This window comes from Chlamydotis macqueenii, chromosome 6 (assembly GCF_036417535.1).
Source record: "Chlamydotis macqueenii isolate bChlMac1 chromosome 6, bChlMac1.mat, whole genome shotgun sequence".
NCBI lineage: Eukaryota > Metazoa > Chordata > Aves > Otidiformes > Otididae > Chlamydotis > Chlamydotis macqueenii.
The window spans coordinates 22839488-22858970 of record NC_141561.1 but is presented as its reverse complement, the minus strand read 5'-3'; the positions used below and the strand labels follow the sequence as shown (position 1 = coordinate 22858970).

The 19483-nt window shown below is 38.5% G+C and overlaps 1 protein-coding gene across 3 annotated transcripts in view; it reads right to left on the bottom strand.

Annotated features, from left to right (window-relative positions):
- RAPGEF4 (Rap guanine nucleotide exchange factor 4) overlaps window positions 1-19483 on the bottom strand; it is a 152751-nt gene that overhangs the window by 73636 nt on the left and 59632 nt on the right. For all 3 annotated transcript variants that reach the window (XM_086750857.1, XM_086750859.1, XM_086750860.1), the window contains 2 exons: window positions 5060-5132; window positions 3956-4020 (listed from right to left, as the gene is read on the bottom strand). In XM_086750857.1, the coding sequence (XP_086606983.1) occupies window positions 3956-4020; window positions 5060-5132 (138 nt within the window). The remainder of the gene's footprint in view (window positions 1-3955; window positions 4021-5059; window positions 5133-19483) is intronic.

The window sequence follows — 19483 nt, the reverse complement described above, 5'->3', positions numbered from 1 at the left end:
TTCTCTTAGGCACAGCATTCATAATTTGCAAAGGAGTTTAAGACATCTACCGATAGAAAAAAGCATTCGGCACCACACTCCATCAGAGAGTGGAGATTCATGCTTTCAGTGGGTCTGTCCTCTGTTCTTACTCACATTCATTCCTGTGTCCCTACAAATCATTTCTGCATTGCCCTCTTCTTTAAAACTATCATATATCTCACATCTCCAGAGAAGAATGGGCTATCGCTTCACTCATTTCCTACTTGGGCACCAGCAGAGGGTGTTAAAAGCACAGGGGAGACAACTGTGGTTTACAGTTAGTGTCTGGCTTTATAATAATCAAAATGTTGCTCTAGCAACTAGAATGAGTGATTGTGAGAAAGCCACACCATTAAGCATCGACACAGGAACACCCAAGCTGCCCAGGACCAAAGATGAACAGTGTGGGAATTCTGCACACGCAACGCACACAGCCTGTGCGCATAAGCTTGCAGTAAAGCTGTAACAAGCCTCCAGTGAGTCAGTTTCCACAGAGATCTTTTCAAGGCTTAACAATATGGTTTATTTTGTGGGGGGTTGCAAATGGCGCTCCTTACTGCCAGAACAAGCGCCAAATGTTATGCTCCTACTCCAAAGGACGGGATTGCTAGTGTATCACTGGGAAAAGCTATTTAATATGTGCTATGTATTTTCCCCCAACCTCAATGTCAAAGAGGTTTGATCCATTTCAATTTAAAAATCAGCCAGAAGCGTACTCTCAGCATGGCAAATTCAGCATAAACAGTGAAAAAGTGGCCACATTGTAAGAACAGGATCTTGTAGTGGGAAGCACCATACAACCCTGCTGCCAGCTCTGCTGGTAGTATATGGAAACAGAATCACTACCTATTCTGTCTGCACGCTGGAACCTGACCTCCTCTGCGTTCTAAGTGCTCTTCTGTATCTTTTCCAAAAATGTATTTGAAATTATTATTGATTTTGCCATTCTGGCTTCAGGGTTATAGTCACCTCACAGATCCAGCTATATCCAACTCTACCCCATGAGAATTTTCAAAAACCACAGCTAGAGAGACCAGTGTACAGACATTAGAATTACTAGTTAAAAAGACCAAAGCTGTGTTATTTTCCCTTATGTGAGACAGATTTAAATTGACTTTGTTTCCATTCCCCCAAATATAACTGAGGACAGTAGCAAGCTCTGTCTCAGTATTTTATGCTCAATTTAACTGCTATCTTGCATTAAATAATATGCAGTAATGTAAGCCTAAATGCAAATGAATTCTTGTTTGGTAAAAGAAAATCTCTTTGCTGCCTTCTCCAAGTAGAATGTTTTTAATAGAATGTAATGAACTAGGAAAACTAAACACCTCCATATGGTGAGAAAATTTCAAGGTATGCATAAAGAGAAAAATCTTATGTTACTCATCAAAAACTAATAGATGTGACAGGAGAAAAAAATTAATCTATGAAGATGGAACTCAAATAATTAGTAAATACGGAAAATCATCTATCAGTGCTTATAAAAGACTCAGCACAGGCTAAAAGAAAAAAACATCCATTTCAAATTTCAAGAGTGGAATATATTACATTTCTTGAAGTAAATTATTGAGAGTTAAAAACTTCCCTGGAAAATTAGAACACCACCGCACTGCCCCCAATAAACACATCATTATGATCAGAACTACTGAAGACATTATGTTATCTCCTTCTGTCTAAGAGTGTAATGTTTTCTTACCATATGAAAGACTTAGAGGAACTTTCTCTGAATCTCAGAAAGTTCCTCACTCAGTCTTTTTCTGGACATTACAGAGTAACCTGCATGTCTCTCTCCAAGTTGTATTTGCTGCCAGTCCCACAGGCATCATTCTGGCAATCTAAAGATATAAAGTAGTCTAAAGATGTCCTGCAAACATTTCCCTTTCTCTGGATGAATGTCCTTTCCTGATGCAGTAGGCATTTTAACAGTCATATATCACCCTAAAATAAGCAAAATATTTAAAACCTACAAACACAGGGCTGTTTTCTGGTACCCTGTTATTTTGTATTTTGAATAGCTGGCAACAGTTCTGGGAATCTGGCCCTGCAGTCCCAGTGTCTCTCTGATCATTCCAAACTGACTGCAGGGCACAAAGATCAACATGGTGTGTAAGTGCTATAACAGTTGTACAGTTTGAAATTGTGGGAATAAAGCTTGCATGCCGTAAACAAAATTCTCGAGTTTTTATCTCTGCTGCACTTACCTTTCATTTTACATAATTATAGAGAACCGTGGCCATATGGCAAAAACACAGAACTAGGATTCATTAACCATTTCTATGCTGTGCAGGTTCTTCTGCCGCATTTGTTATGGGACTGTCTGAGCTCCTCCAGGATTAAACAAGGTGACAAGCACCTGTCACATATTTACTCTCAGCTTCTCTCCACAGAAACGTGTACAGTGTGGGAGGGAAAAGGATGGCTGTTTTATATATGTGTCTTGGAAAGGAAGTTAATATGGTTTGCAAAGGACCCGTAAAAGTCACTGAACAGTTTGAGCCTGCCTCAGCAAAGTTCTGTCTCCTTCCCAGGTGAACATTACTTTGTGTGAGAAAAGTCGTCTTGTGCTAGAAAAGCCCAGCTATTGGCAGCAGTATTGATCACTAAACTTTGCTCAGTTTCTAAAATACTTTGTGCCTGAAAGTGTATACCATTCTCAGCTGAGCATCACTGCCCATTACTGGGGGATATAACTTTCCAAGAAAGACAGATGTTTTTACCTTGTTATCTCTATCTGTTTCAGAAAATACATCTTTTAGTTTAGATTCTACACCTGGTGCTTTCATTGAGAAGTCAAGCAAGACTCCTGATCTGGCTTAACTCCAAGCGTAGCATTGAAATGCCAACATCTTAGAGAAGCACTTAACAACTGTTTGTAAAATGCTTAGAGAATGAAAGGTGCTATTTAAGTATCTCAAGAATTATTACTCAGTGCATGGAAAAATGCTTATTTTCATACAGGATAAGACTGTGTCAGGAAGAAGTATAGCATCAGTGAATAAGACTCTAGAAAAAGGAACTGCATAACGTTACATTTATACAATTAAAGGCTGAACGTGACTATCAGGAAAGGTCAGTACACTTGAGGAAACAGGACAGACAGACAGGGAGAGGTGGAAGTAGTTATTTTTGCATTAAGGAAACATGCTAAAATATTCATTGTCTTTATCTGCTGTCAAGAGATGGGGTTTTTTTGTGTAACAAAAATACCTTTAACCTTTTAAAGACACCACACAAATTCATCCAATTAAATTCCTATGTCCAGAAAGAAGACATCCAAGCATCGGTTTATTAGTGTAACTTTTCTATCCCTGTCATTAAAAAAATCTAAAAGTTATTAATCTTTACAGCAATGCCTGATACTACTTCTTCCCACTATTATAATTACTTTAAACCCAGCACAGAAATATTCATGAATTCTTTCATGTGGGTCCTCATCTGATGAGACCAAAGGCACAGAACTATTTTACAAAGGGGAACAGCGATGCAAAGCTGCTTTCTGAACACAGGAGAAAATTCACCCTGAGCAAAGGGCCAGAACAATGCCTATGCATCAGTTAAAACTCAGTTAAGGCTTAAAATAGAATTTAATTATGAATTTTATGACCCATTGGCTATGCACTCATCTTGTCACAATGCTGCTTCTCTTCCTTACCCTCAGCACCTTTCTGACAAAGATAGGACAACCAGATTGTAACACAAACTTGAGCAGCAGTACACTTTCTAGTAACGCTGATCCTGAACCAATTGCTTTCTCCAGTTATATGATAAAATGTCTAAAGCATCCTTATAATTTGTATACTGCACTCGCATGCATCAACCATACGCTTTGCATTTGCACCTGGTTCTTTTCAATTTATTGCTGTACTTTTGTATTTTTCATTACCAAATCCCCTGCCCCCACCAAAAAACAAAGGCAAAACCAGCTGTGATTTACCTTATTACAATTTTTAGAAACTTGGCAAAGAGCACTGCTTGACATACTGTCCTTATCTGGCATTCCTAAAAAGAGAATACCGAAAATAAATACATACTGTGCATTCTTTAAGTAACAATGGAGATATTTATCAATAAAATAGAGAATTGGAGGGTTCAATATTTTGACAACATACACATTAATCTGTGATTTTTAAGAGCAAACCAGACTTACTCAGACAAAAGTTTTCTCCTGTGAACACAAAATAAAAGCGCTAACTTGTGTAAATACTACAAACAGCTTGCTAAACATAGTACTTTCTCACAACTTAGTATTTGAAGTATCTATACAGGAATTATTTATACTTTTTCATTTAATATTATCTGTGTTTTAGTACATGGGAGTAAAATGTGACACTGAGTTTACACTTACTAGCATTGCTATGCTATGGTTTCATAAATAGGACATACTGAGCACATAACATATGGGGCAAAATTTGCAAATGCAATTGCTAGGCATCACATATTGTCCTGGTTGGCAACTAAATAATCTTCTGGCAACTAAATAAAAGTACCTTGATTTACAGAAGTGACGAGTTCCAAAGGCTGCCCTTGGATTCATGCCTACAGCACTATCCCACCTTTTGACAGGTTCTCACAAGGCAGAGACGTACCCAAACTTACTTAGCTGTGTAACTAAGGTGAGATAGCAGCATGTTTACTGCAGCCTGTCTGCCCAAGCACTAACCGAGGTTCCCAAGCAAGTTGTGTAGCCCATTCTAACTAAAAAAATAAGACAGTTTGTTGTATTTATTTTACTAGCAGGGTTCATGGAATTCATGTAACACCTATAACCAGTTAAATGTTACATGGCATCATACAGTGCGCTTTAGCCAACAGGCCTGGCTCATGGCACGGATTGGTGTAAAGCTCTGTGCGCACTTTTATATGGTTGGGAATGCAGTTAGCCAAGTTCCAAAATATTTCCTACTATATGCAGCACTAATACAGTTGTAATACTGAATTGAATTTAACACTTGAATTCCAACACTCAAAAACAGAGGACTTTCATCTTCCCCCTTCTTCTCTTCTCTCTAACATCTGATATCTATTTTCTCATACTCACTGTCATTGTTGGAGCCAGTTTCCATAACACCATAAGGAGGAGTGAGAAGTCCAGACATATACTGTCGATATTTCTGAAAGACAGCAATGGCACATTCAGTCAGGTACAGATCTATAAAGCCATTCAACGAATGATGTGGTATTTACATTTGTGTGTCTGCTGTCTTGTGTTTCACGTGCACACAAGCAATCTGAGCCAGTCAGACATGTCTCTACTCTTAACGCTACAAGGCTTGCTTTCTTGACTGGAGCACACTGCCTTTATTTTATTAAAAGTTGTGCTAAAACAGTTCCCTCCATCTTCCCCAAAGCATGACTTTAAGCGTTCTAATAAGTCAATATTGTACTTAGTTGTGTGATTTCCCATAAAGGCTGTTTTAAAGTTCGTTTGAAACCACACTACCCAGCTGAACTCAAGCTAGAAAGCTACTGTATTGTAAGGATGGAGACAAGCCTGTTAACTAAGGATTCGTGAGAATCACGTACCACTACAATTTTGGTGTCAGATTTTAAATGTACAGGATTTGGTGCAAAAATCCTAAACATTTAATTCCAACACACTAAGTTTGCTTTTCAGAAACTAAAGGTTATTAAATACACAAACCCAGCACCTCCTGTTATGTATACACACACATACAACCCCCATTATTAGATGAAACTTTGTAAGTGTAAAAATAATGTCCCTTGTACCACTGTAAACTACATAATTGTAACTGATGTCAGTAACTGATATTTTGCTTCAGTGAGTGCTGGTGACATGATCAATAAGGTTCAAAGCTCTGTCTAGGGCTTAAGAAATTCACAGAAGCTAAAAAATAACACCAAGGGAAAAAAATGTCCTTTTATCAAATATAAGTAATTCAATGAATACATGACACACTTTTGTTTTCAAGGATACTATACTACTGTTATGCTTAAGGGTAAAGAATTATTATCACCTTTTGGAACTGTCAGCAAACAAGCTTGTGCAATAGGGATGCTGATGACCAGTGTAAATAAAATGTGGTGTGCGGTCCTGAGGGTACGCAGTGAGCTGAACGTGATCAACCAACCAGCTGAAATTCATGTCAGCTTCAACTAAGCACACACAACAATTGAGACAGAAAACTTCCCTCACAGTACAGTTTCTATTGAAAAGCTTTACTCTACGGAGCTGTTTGGATGTATTTACTTTTAAAACGTTGTCTGCTAGATTTTAACAGATGTTTGAATTATCCTTTTAACATTTCTTCTACTTGGAAATGGATATGAAAATATCATCAATTCTAGCACTAAAGACTGAGTGTCTTGCATTCTAAATTATAACAAAAGCTACAAAGATTACATTAATCTTAATAATCCAATCCTATTTTTAGACAAGCTATTACATCCTAAAGCTTAGTAACATATTATTTAAATCTCACTCATAATCCAGCTGAAAACTCGTAGGAGCATAACTATGTTATATCCCTGGTCAGTCACACAAAATAAATGCTACTTCATTTGAGGATAAAACTCTCCTATTTCTTTCCTAAACCGTTCACTTTCCCTTACTCTGCATCCAGCCCTATCCCTGGAATTCAGTGAGAGGAAGAACATGAGAAATAATTATTTTCTCAGTTTAAATCACACACATAAAACAAGGGAAAAACTAATTTTGGTTGGCCAAATGAAAAAAAAAGGAAAGCATGCCACAAGGGGCTGAAATAACTTTTTATTCAAACAGTAGATAAAAGTTTTATTCTACCTTCTACTGCATTTGGTCTTGAAATGTGATTTAGAAATGGAAAATTGAAATGTTTCATTTGAGATATGATAAAATAAAATGTTACCCTTTTTTTTCTTTTGTTCTTCCTCACTTTTCAGATGATATGCATTTCTTTGTTCTGTTTTTCCCAAAATAGCATTTTTCCCAAAATACACTATTAGTCCACATTTAATACACTTGGTAAGGAACCTGAATTGTAGACAGACAGTAATTTTCTCTTTTATTTCCTATAACACATTCACAGTAATCATACACTGCATGGCAGTAATATTTTCCCTGATTATTCTTCTCATGAAATGAAACATAGAACACACCACATAATTTCCCAAAGATCTGGGGCCCTAGCTAAACAAAAATACCTACAGGTAGAATAAGCCAGAATTGCACATCACACTTTAAAGACGGCACTTAACCTCACTCAGCCCCACTTTACGCTTAGGATGCTAAAGCCCACCAGGACAAAAGCACAGGCTGCCAAGGACTTCAACTCTGTCATCTTCCACATGAAGGTCCCACCCTGCCATGGGACGAGTCTACTTACGAGTCCGATCACAGCATGCCCATTGAGCAGTGTTGCCTGTGAAGGAGTTCAGGGAGCATCACCTGAAGAGGCACTAATGCAAGGCATGTCCTCGGAAAGCTCCATTGTTCAGACTCCTCCAGGGGACCTCTGCATACATGAAACTATATATCTATATGCCCTCTGTATCTGAGTATTTGGAGGGAAGGCTAATATGGTCTCCCATGAGGATACCTCGGTGGAGTGCGAGCTGACATAGCAGATACAATTTATACCTAAAATTGTGTCACCACATCAGCCAAATTAAATGTCAAGGGACACTTATTTGTCAAGAAGTCAGGGAAACACCATTTGCTGGGAAACCCAAGTATCCAAAGAAAGACCTAAGTAAGTGCATGAAGATTCACAATATCAGATGCAGTAATGAAACTCTAGGCATGAGGTCTTTCAAAGCTGAGATAATGAGGAAAACACAATTCTGACTGTGAGACCTATGTTGTTACTGTAATGTCTGCAAACGACAAGAAAATGCAGTAAGCTAAATTGTACTCGTAGATGGCATTTAAAATCATCCTGAAGATTAACAGACTAAATATTTTAAAAAGGCCTTTGAAAATGTATTGCACTGGTGGTATGAACTCTGGAAAGGCTTTCCTTATGAAAGACAACAGCAGCAATCAAATCATCATAAGCTTGTTTATTACCAGAAGTCTTCAAGTTCTGTAAATCCAACATGACAGCAGGTTTTAAAACTACACTCAGTGACCTATTCAATCAGTCTTCAGATTTCTACCAATTTATAAACTCTATCACGCAACAGCTTAAAGATCTGACACTTTCTGCATCTAATCTGACAGCACAAGTAATAAAGACAATATTTTTTCTTCCAGTTACTGACCACCTCATATCCATGCAGTGGTGAAAATTAACACGACCTTTTCAGCCACTGCTACAGCCTAAAGCACAGAAGAGTGCTGACAAGGAACAGCTGGGGATGGGAGAAAAGGAGGAAAGACACACACTTGCCTTACTGAGGCGATGCTGTGGGTAAATTTTCATACCAACAGTTTTTAAGGCCGCTCATTGTCAGGCTTTTCAGTGTGTTCTTTCACTTGCTCTTATTTAGATTTTATTGGCAGTTAACTGCAGTTAGTCTCAGAGGTTTTCATGGCTACAATAGATTTTATTCTACTCTGTGAACATGATTTGGTATATTTTTATATGCTAATATTTAGAACGGCAATTACTATAATTTTGATGCAATCTATCTCTAAATTCCTTACAAATTTTTCTAGCATACCTAGGGTATATAAAATGTCTTTGTAGTTAATCTCTGCTGCTTGCAAGTACTGAAGATCTAATATCTGTTTAAAGGGAAAGAAGAAGCAAAAAAAAAAAAAAAGACACCAATACAATACAAACACACCAGAACAAGCCAGGCAGATGTGAAGAAAATAGAGCCTTTTTTGTCCTCCATGTGCATTGTGTAGCAAAACCACAGCACTCTAAAGGGAAAGACTCAAGACTGACGAAGGGAAGACCTTCTGCGTAGAAAGCTTTGAACGCAGGTTCCACACCAGATAGTCCTCCAAGTGCAGCAGTTCTCCAGTCAGCAAACAGTTCTGATGGGCTGTGTAAGAAGGATCCAGGTTTGCAGCACCAGGGAGTCAAGTCAGGCTTCTGATGCTCCTGCATCACAAGGTAAACCTACACGTGGCCAGATACTAGGAAGTGAGTGTCTTGTAACACTGGAGAAGGTTTTGTAGACCACAACAGGTGCCTAGTTGAATATGTGATCTCTCCCTTTCTCCCTCACTCACAGTCTGGATCCACAGTGTCACTTTTGACCAGATGCACTTCTGCTGCCTCCTGTTCTGCCTACCACTGGCAGCAGAGAAGCTGACGTGGCAGAGCCTGAATTAGTTGCAAACTTGGGAGTAACACAAAGTAATTAATTTCAGTTGTAGAAATCCTAGGCCAAATATCAAGGTGCCCTTTCCACACATGCTTTTCAAAGCCTTGTGTGACTATTTTATTAGATGCTGTTATTTCAACCGTTATGTGAGTTGTGTAATCCTCCTGTACTAGCTGTCCAGACTCCTGTAACAGTTTCTCTTGGTGAATATATGCTGTAGCTTGACAATGTGGGCCAGCTTCTCTATTTTCTTTTGACAATAAATAATTGATCAGTGATGCTCTCAGTACACCTCTGCTCTTCCTCTAAGTTGGCTGTGCCAGTCATACCATTTTGGCAACGAACCACCTCCCCTGTGAGCATTACTCACAAGAGTGCGTCACTCTCATGGTACATTGTTTCTTCCCCTCTTTCCTCCAGAACAATAAGGAGAAATGTGAAAGAGCCCCTGAAGATATCTGGATCCTTTTTTTACCCACCAAATCAAGCAGAGACTGCTGTCTCAAAGTCTAGATCTTTGCCTTTAGATCTGATGCTCCAAAGATTGTTCTTCACTAAACTAACTGACAGGTAAACTCTCAGATCATCTACCTGCTAACTATTAGTGTTTTCCAATAAAAAGCGCCTAATGTTCTTACAGAATTTCACACACACAAAAAAATAACTGATAATCATATTCATAGTTGGTTTTTTTCCCCAAATCTTTTTACAAAGGGGAAACCAAAGTACGAACTTGCTATTGCCAGATAGTATGTGCTGAGAACCACAGAAGACTCTGGCATACTTCTGGTTTCGGATACTGCCTTCATAGTAACTTTACAAATTAGTAAGCCTATTTGTTGTAAGCAAGCTTAATCAGAGATTTTCCACACATTTGAGATCAATGCCACTTAAATGGATATCACAAAAATGTCGTGACCCATGGTAAATCACTCCTTGAAGCTGGTGCTTCACACCAGGTATCCTGATATTACTAAATACTTGCCTGTCATTCACAGAATATATATATTCACTGTCACTCACAGTATAGACAAGAGAACAGAATTGAGGTATTTCTAAAGGAAAGGATAAAGACAAATTAAGAAAAAATAATGCTACAACAGCAAAAACATATCTTTACATACTGCGGAAAAGTAGAAAATGAACCATGTGAAGGTCTTACTAAAGAGAGACTGTTTTGTATACGTCAGTCTACCAAGTCATTAAAATGAGATAGACAAGGCTGGAAATAGCAGAAGTGAAGTACCATTTAGTCATATTTAGATAAAATAACTACAGGAAATGCCTGTACTGAAATTGCTGAATCCTGATCCCAGAATTAGTACAGTTTATATAACAGCAGATGAATCTGCATCTTTCCCATTTATTTACCTATTTATCACCTTCTGAATGTTTCTGCATGGCTCTAATCAACTATGCTTCAGACTTTATTTGATCTCTTTGTTTTGGAGCATATATTTTTCTGTCACATTCCCACTTAAATCAATTTATTGAGCTTGAAAAGCTCTGTGCGCAGAATGTGCCTGATCACAGAATCCCCTTGAGTTTTAGTCGAAAAGAAAAATGCACCCAGCTCCCTGAAATCATGCCAAATAGCAGACTTGGCTACCAGATAGAAACCTGAAGATAAGACTGCACTGCAAAAAATCAAATCCAAGGAAATTATAGCATGAGCAGTGATTAAACAAATTACACAGCCTATTCTGCTCCATCTAATTTAAATATAGAAATGACATCATGCAGTCCTCAGTTCTGTCTCCTGGAGGAATCTAGTCAGGAAATGCAGTTGGGTGGAGACAGGACTTGGCTGGGAGGGGTGGGAAAGATTGCATACACTTAAAAGAGGACAAAGAAAATACACGAAGAAGAACAAACAATCCATTTGATTTATGTGTTCTTTTTTACTACACTTGTGTAACTGAATAGACAATATATTTATAGGGAAAAAAATAAAACAATTTAACTGCCTTTAACGTGAAGTTCAAGTTTTCAGAAGAGGCTGAAAAAGAGCATTATACAATTCCATATTTACTTTTTCACAGTGATATCTGTGTTGAATTCGTTCACTTTAAAATCAGATGATGACGACTGTCAGCGGCAGTGCTTCAAACTCAATAAAAGATCAGAAAATCAAGCTGTGCTCTCCTTTCTTCCCCTTTCATTATCACTTGGAGAGAGGCAGCAAATCACACCTTAGCTGGAATTTTCTGACTGATGCAAGTGGCAGAACAGAACCCCACTCCTCTTCAAACTGTTCTGCGATGCTAACAATGGAAAACTTGCATCTTTATTAGGAAAGCCAGTAGATATGTCTCAAAAACAAAGAGCAGAACTACTAGGAAAATGGTATTGTTTTAACATATTTTTTCTTATTGCTACAACCAACCTTCAAACCTACATCAACAGCACTTAGATGAAGCTAAGTCTGGAATAATCTCATGGGTCACGCACAAGGGAAACCTGTTCCAAGAACAATTTCCTGAAGCTCTGGGCATAAAATACTTCCTTTTACCCTCAGGCAGTCACACCTCTTATTTTCAGATACAGTATTTTACTGAGGGGAGAAGGAAAGATGCGCTTTTTCAGGTGAGCTCAGTCTGGGTGTGCTATGCAAGAAGACAGAGTCCAAGGAAGATCAGAGACAGGGAACAGGAGACTCACAAATAGAGAATGAGGCTGGCTTTGCTCAGCCCCTCGCCTGGGCAGCTATGGGCTGCCTCCTACACTTTGTCTTCCATATGGTGTGCCTCCCTGAACTGATCTTTAGCATTTTTCTGGAGCAGGGCTTCAGCTGAGCAAAAGGTCACACCAGGAAGACATTTACGTTTGTGAAGTGCTCTGATAGAAGGGTAAATTCTGTAATTGCAGCAACACACCTGTCTTGTTTCTAATCACGTATCTTATCCTGCAGAGCAAGTAAAAAGCAAGGGCTATGAGCACCAGAGAAGTCAGAAGTCAGCAAGAGCCTCTAAACCAAGTTATTGTTCCACCCTGAGATTGCCACCTTGCAAATAAAGAAGGTTTGATACACATGACCAACATATCTTTGCATGAATGTTATGAAAAAAGCTTCATCTGAAGAAATGTATGAGGAATTAGGTATGTACCACTGAGACAGAGAGAAGCTGCAAACCTCCCAGCGCCAGTTGCGCTCTGACAGTGGGCTGAAGTCATGCTCCTCTGTAATGAAATTCTATAAGATCACCACAAGGTCTGTGCAGTACTTAAGTCCTAAAAATAGGTTTTAAGTGCAACTTAAGTGACACATTGGCCTTATGTTGACACTGTGTGCAGCAGTGGCTTTATCCGTTGTTCACAAACAGCTTCTTTTCTTCCCTTACATTTTTTTACAAGGAGATTTGAAGTAAATTAAGAAAAAGCAAAATGGTGAGCTGATCTGTAACTCTGCTTTTCATATTTACAACTTCTAAGCACAGAAGTATGTTGGTCTAGAAACTTGTTTTCATCTGGAGGGAAACTCTAGGTTAAATATTAACTCCTCTATAATCAATATAAACCTCTTAACCCCTCAGTGGGGTCAGTCTAATGCCATGCTTTTGCTTCTCGCAGAAACAAGCACACATCAACTTCCAACACTCTTCTAATACTGAAGGCTTCCTTTTCATGGATAATTCCTCCAAGTGATTGTTTCTGCTCAATTGTGCCTAACAAAAACAAGGATATTTCATAAGTGTAAATAAATAAACATACAAGGGAATTTTCCTTATAACATTAGCCTTTCTTCAATGCTTTTAAAATATTATTTTGATTACAGTGTGAGCTGCTATAAAAGCAGCTTCTGCAGCTCCCTCAGTAACACTGCTGTGAAACCAAAACAAGTACAACACAAAATAAGAGAGGAAAACCTAAAGACAAATTAAATAATTATAATTCAGGAAGTATGACTGAACACAGTCTATTCCCTTCCAGTGCATGAAAAGGAGTGTATTCTATCACAGAAAATCACTCGCAATCAGATTGATATCACTTAACAGGACATCAAAATACCTGGGCCTCCAGGTAACTCAGCCAGCAGTCAGTGCAACGGCACCACTGGAATTACCTTGCCAGCACAAATCTGCTCAAATCTGGAGTCCCTTTCATGCACAGTGTGGTATAATAAATGCTGCTTTTGGTACATCCTCACTAGAGTTCACGTATAAATAACTTTTCAGTTATTTATAAATAACTGAAATTTAAAATTTCAGCTATTTTGTAACACAGTGCTTAGTTATACTGCCTTACATCCACATGCACAGTCCAACAGCGTATGGCCCTCATGTCTGAAGCTCCATATAAAGGCCTGTGAAAGACAGTTTCTTCTGACAGAGTTGTACAACAGCATCTTGTCTCAAGATATCAAAACGTATTGGATGGGAATGACTGACTTTTACCAAACTGAAATGCAAACAATATTAATAACAGTGATTCAGCTGTGCCATAACATAGGGATTAGGTAAACTGCATTAACAACCTGCAATGCAACATCCTTATCTGGATGGGGCAGTTTTCAAGGTTCTTCCCTCTGACTGCAGTCAGTGCAAGTGACTTCATCAAACCAAAGACGTTTTACTTAGCTGCCAGTCCCTCACCAAGACTAAAAAAGCCCACACACCAAATGCTGTTCTGCAACTCTAACCCAGAGTCTTGCTGTGGCCATTTCTCACGTGATTCTTTCTTTAAGCAAAAAGTAAAACAACATCATCCATTTCACCTCAGCCTTAGAAACACTTTCAAACTTCATCACAAGAGGGGACAGAGAGGAATGGAGACATGGAAGGATAGGAAAGAAGGAAGAAAGTCCCACTGGAAGTCAAACATTAGAAAAGAAAGAAATATTAACAAGAAATAAGAACAAAGGAAGTGAAAATGTTTTAGGGAGCAATGGGTTAAGGGTAGGAGGGCTTTGCAATACATAGCCTAAACAGACTCCTTCAGTCCACTGTACAGATGAGATATCGCAAAGAGTGGACAGACTTCAGGGAAGAGGGCATGCTACAGGACAAAAAAGAAAAAAAAAAAAAAAAAAAAGAGACAATGTGAACTGGCTGATGGATATGCCTAACAAATGAACTCCCTTCTCTCTCTTGCTGCCACCGAAGAAGCAGTTCTACCTGCTGATGTCTTAGAAATAGATAAGCAACTTCACAATAGGCAGAAGCTAGGCTCCTTAAATCTGTCTGTCCTTGAGACAGTTTAGGCTTAAAAACTCTGAAGATCCAGAGGAACAGCACATAATACAACATCAAGCCTGTGCCTATTTTCCAATCACAAGCTTAGTCTTATTTTCCACAGTGAAGCATTGTTTATGTTTTTTATTTTTTATCTTGTGGCACCAGGATATCAATTATAAGCAAAATTACAAGAAAATAGGATAGCAAATGTGAACTTTAAAGGATTAAAATAGTATAAGCTAAGCAGAGTTCAGACTGCTCTGCGATTCTGAGGAGTAACTTGTTTAAAGAAATTACAGGATATTTTCCCAGATTGATTCAGCTGGGTAAAAATAATCCAAAACCTTTTGGTTACAATTTAAAAACTACTAAAATTTTGGGTTTTTCCAATTAAGCCGAGCATCAAGCATGTAGCCCAGTTTGACTAAGCTGACACTTCATTGCGGACAGGAATTTTGTACTAAAAAGCCCATTTTCTATTTATTTTTTGAATGGGAGTTTCTTTCATAGTACAATATATAATCACAAAAAGTCATCACCTTGATTTTCATTCCTCATTATCGGCCTTCCTTCTCACTATGATCTGTCATGTTATCTATCATCAAGATTAAAACAGCATTTGAGATATGCAGCTGGGCACAGTAATGAAGATGAACTGTAGATTCTCTGAAGTGGGAAAATTAGTAAAGAGCTGTTAAGCTTGAACCTACATATGACCAAAAGAGAAAAATGAAAAAAGAGGAACATGAAAAAAATGGAGACAACTCACAAGATAATGACGGGTAAAGTACCGAACTAAACTGAATAATAATCTTCCCAGAAAAAGAAAGAAGGGTGGAAGTAGAACAGTATAACATCATATTAGTCTCCTCTGTCCAACAGAGCCCTGAAATCAGCCTGATGGCAGTCCAGCTTTGTAAAGTGCTACGCACAAAACGAAAGGCCAGCTCCTGTCTGTCTCTCCTCCCATCCAGAAAGGAGCGCACCGGATGCAAGCAGGCAAGCGGCACAGCAGAAAAGGTGCCAAATGGCACAAATTAACCAAATACAAGAAGAGGATGTTTGATCAGGGATTTTTGTTCATATAAAGCAAGTAAGGTTGCATCCAAGCATGAGGTAACTGAGAACAAGAAGTTCACAGCTTTGGCATGCATCATAGGACAGACCCCCACAGGCTGAAATGAAAATGCCTTAGGAAACACTCTGCCATCCGGAAAAACATTTGTTACATTTTTGCACTAAAGGCATACCACCAAAAAGGGATGCAACTAACACAGAAACTCAGCCAACACTACCCCAAACAGAGGTTTAACTAGACATGACCAGGTTCAAAGAGATAGAGTTTACTATTTACTACTATAGATTACTATTAAGTTTACTACTTTTACTACTACTACTACTAAGTATACTACTATAGAGTTTACTATTTACTACTATAGATTACTATTAAGTTTACGCGGAAGTACTACACAAATGATGACGATGGAAGACTGTAACAACCCACTGTAAGAGAAAGAGAAAGGTGGGTGCTGAAGGCTCACTAACAGACCACTAAACTTGGCCATATACTACGTGCATAACAACACAGCAGTTCTGTGAGGCAATTTGGCAAGGAAATTCCACATCTGAGGGGCAATGAGAAAAGCTGATTCCTGCACTAAGACTCCTCCAGAAACAATTTGCCAAGCGGGAGCACCCAAAAGCTGTCAGCACAACTGCCCAAGTACTGGCGTCTCGGGGGAAAGACAACTACCATCAAACTGGCTAAAGGATGCTCTCAGTGAAACATACGTGGCACTTAGTTTGCCATTCTGAAGGACCTGGCTTTTAAAAGCATATTCTAAAACTTAAACTTGGATTTAAAAATTATCTATTTGATAGCAAGCTCACTGGGAACTGAAACAATTTTCTGAACTTTTATGTTTCCATTCTACTTGAGCAAATAGCCATTTCTTCTGGGTACCCCCTCACACACGGCTGAAAACAATTTCATTAGCATACTGAAATCTCACCCTACCCCACTAGATGGTTTAATACAGCCAGGACGTACAGTAGATCATTAATTTTGAAAGTAAAACATCTTTCTAGTCCATTGTTTTAAATTGTTCACTTCTTAGGTATCTTTGTATTTCCTACTTCTCCTGTATGGAATCATGTTTTATTTGTTTCTTTAAACGAGAATGAAAAGGTATTAAAATAAATATTAATAATATTAATTAAAAACATTAAAATAAAATCAGGCTGTGCTAGGGAGGCCCCACCACCTGCTTCTCATGAATCCTGTCTCCTCTTGTTCCAAATCCACAGGCAACAACGTATTACAAGGGATAATATTTACACAAAGCAAACATCAGTTCTAGATAAATATGCTGGTTTTACATGGAAAGCAAACTAAATTGGTTTTCGGTAGAGGACAGAAAACAACAGTGCACAATATTACTGCACTACGATTTTAAATCATTTCTGTAGATTATCAAATGAAGATGAATGGATTGTTTAAGACTTACACTGCATGAGTACATTTTGAAAATTCAAAGAGATTCAACAAGGACATTACAAAATTCTTTTTAAAAGGCCTTGCCAGGAGGATGCAGTAAATAACCCTGGCTCTGGCTCGACAGTGGCAGCTGAGGAGAGAACATCTTGTACACTCATCCCTCTGTCCAGTTCTCTTACACTGAGCAGTCCCTGATAATTCTCCCAACATTCTCATTAAAAGCACACCCAAACAAACTTTAATGGTTGTTTATGTTGTAATTGTAGTCACAATGCGCCAGGCCTTCTATACTCACATGTGGGTACAAAGACTCTGTTCTACTGGTCTGCTTTCGTAACGAAAGGTAACTGCGTTGCCTGGCAGGAAATTCCTTCCTTTTCTCCCTTCTTCCCGTAGCTTCTTAATTCCAGTGGAAAAATGTTAACAAAATTTGAGATAGGGCTCAAATAAGGTCCTAGAAGCTAAATAAAAATTAGTGATAGGAAAGAGGTCCCAAATATAGTGGCACTACTAAGGGAAATGAGGGCAGCGCTCTTTGTCACCTGATTCACTGGGTAACGGCCAGCTGACCAGTGTGTACACACACACTGGCTGGCTGATCCTCACTGGTGTAATTCCAAATGCCACATATATGGTCTACCATCAAGTAGATACATCATGGAAGTTACGGTAAGTATTGGTGACAGGAAAGAGCAGAAATGGAAAGGAAATAAGCTTTTTCAGTCCTTCCACTCACAGAAAAAACTTTTCAGTCATTTTCATTGGCTCTGATTATATTGATATCCCAAAGTTATTCTGCAACTTCAATTCTTATTATTAGCAGTTCTTCTAAGTGTTTTCATTATGACCATGCACTGATGTCCTAAAGTTGCAAGTTTTCAGGTTTTTGTGGACACCAGTATTGAAGGTGCTAAGCATCCGAAACAGGCAGCTCTGGCTTGGAATGCATTGCTAGCACCGGCTGTTGCAGTGGTGAAAAATACACATGGGCATTCTTACACACTCCTGATAGACAAGAGGCAAGCTTTATTGAGAAGTAATCTGCTATACTTCATCCTTTTCCAGACAGCAAGAAGAACGATTAATTCTTTAAGCAAGTGCATTGCCATACTGGGATGAGACATTCAGTCCCTCTAGAAGACAAGCCGAGGTCACTGGTAATACTAGAGTGAGAACACTTCTTAAATGAAGGGCTTCCTAATTTGCAATGACCTACACTTCACTCTATTTTTGTTGGGCTCTTTCTCTGTCATGAAGCAAGACAGACAAAGCTTGTTGTTGTCACTTTGATGCTGTGTATCCACTCACCATTCAAAGAAAGTCTTTATATCGAATATGCAGTAAAATAAGCTACAGCATGAGTCACACTGCAAGAGTCCATGCTTCTTGAGTGTTACGAGGCACCAGAGGAATCAAATGACTTGCATATGAGAACAAGGCATTAGACATCAAACCACAAGTGCAATTATAGAATAGACTTTAAGAAAGGTTTCATTAATAGAGAGAAAAAGCTGCCTTCACATCTAAATCCACTTCACATAATTCTTCTCTTATTCTTACAACTCTAATACCATACTAGAGACAAGTTTTGCAAACCGTATTATAATAAGAATCAAACACTTCAGAAAAAAGGCAAAAATATTTTTCCATATAATATATATATATTTTTTCCACATGGTAAACTGCTGTTTATCTGATCTGTCTTCCTTTGACAGTGCTGAGGGGAACTCAGTGTTACAGAATAAGGAAGCTGTACACATATGGCTAACATATTTAACTGGCTAATTTTCAATTTACAAGTATTCCCCTACATACTGCTAGCTGCTTGTTTAGGGAGCATCACAGAATGCAATTTTAGCATTATACTGTCTCTTCAGTTTTATAAACTTCAGATTTATGTTAAAATCTTGTTGTCTTTTAGAGAAGATAGCCACTGTAATCTCTGTCTTTTATATAGGATTATTATTTGCAGAACGCCTATGGAGTTAACATCCATTATATACACCTGTGTTGGAATGGATCCTCGGCTGACTTAAATTAACAGTTTCACTGGCTTCAGCAAAATTGATTTGTACTCCTTGATCTGTTGCAATAGCACTAATGATCATTCATCTTCCAACAGGAAGGCATATTGTCCACTAACCAGTACTGAAGATTAGATCCCAGGAGATCTCTGCTGCATTCCCAAGTATGCCACTCACTAACCACAACTGATACTTGAACCCAGACCAGTTCAAACTGGGAAATGTGAAGTCTGGCTACTCTGTAGCCTTTAGGAGATTTCCTGTTCATTGGGAATGGGAAATTTCATCCTTGGGGAGGGCCGCATGCAGACAGGCTATGTTCCAGCTGTGTCTTGGCCCTGTTCTATTCCCAGGCTATTTTGCATTGCCTTACCAATAGGGAACTTAAAAGGCCCACATTGCAGCCTCGCTGCTACAGAAGAATCACATAACAATTTCAGAAATTGTTTTCACCTCCAAAGTTTAGAAAAACACATTAAGTTCCAAGAGCAGTAAACAAAAGCTCTATGAAACAGGTATGACATACTCTTGCCACTGTCCTGAGAAAC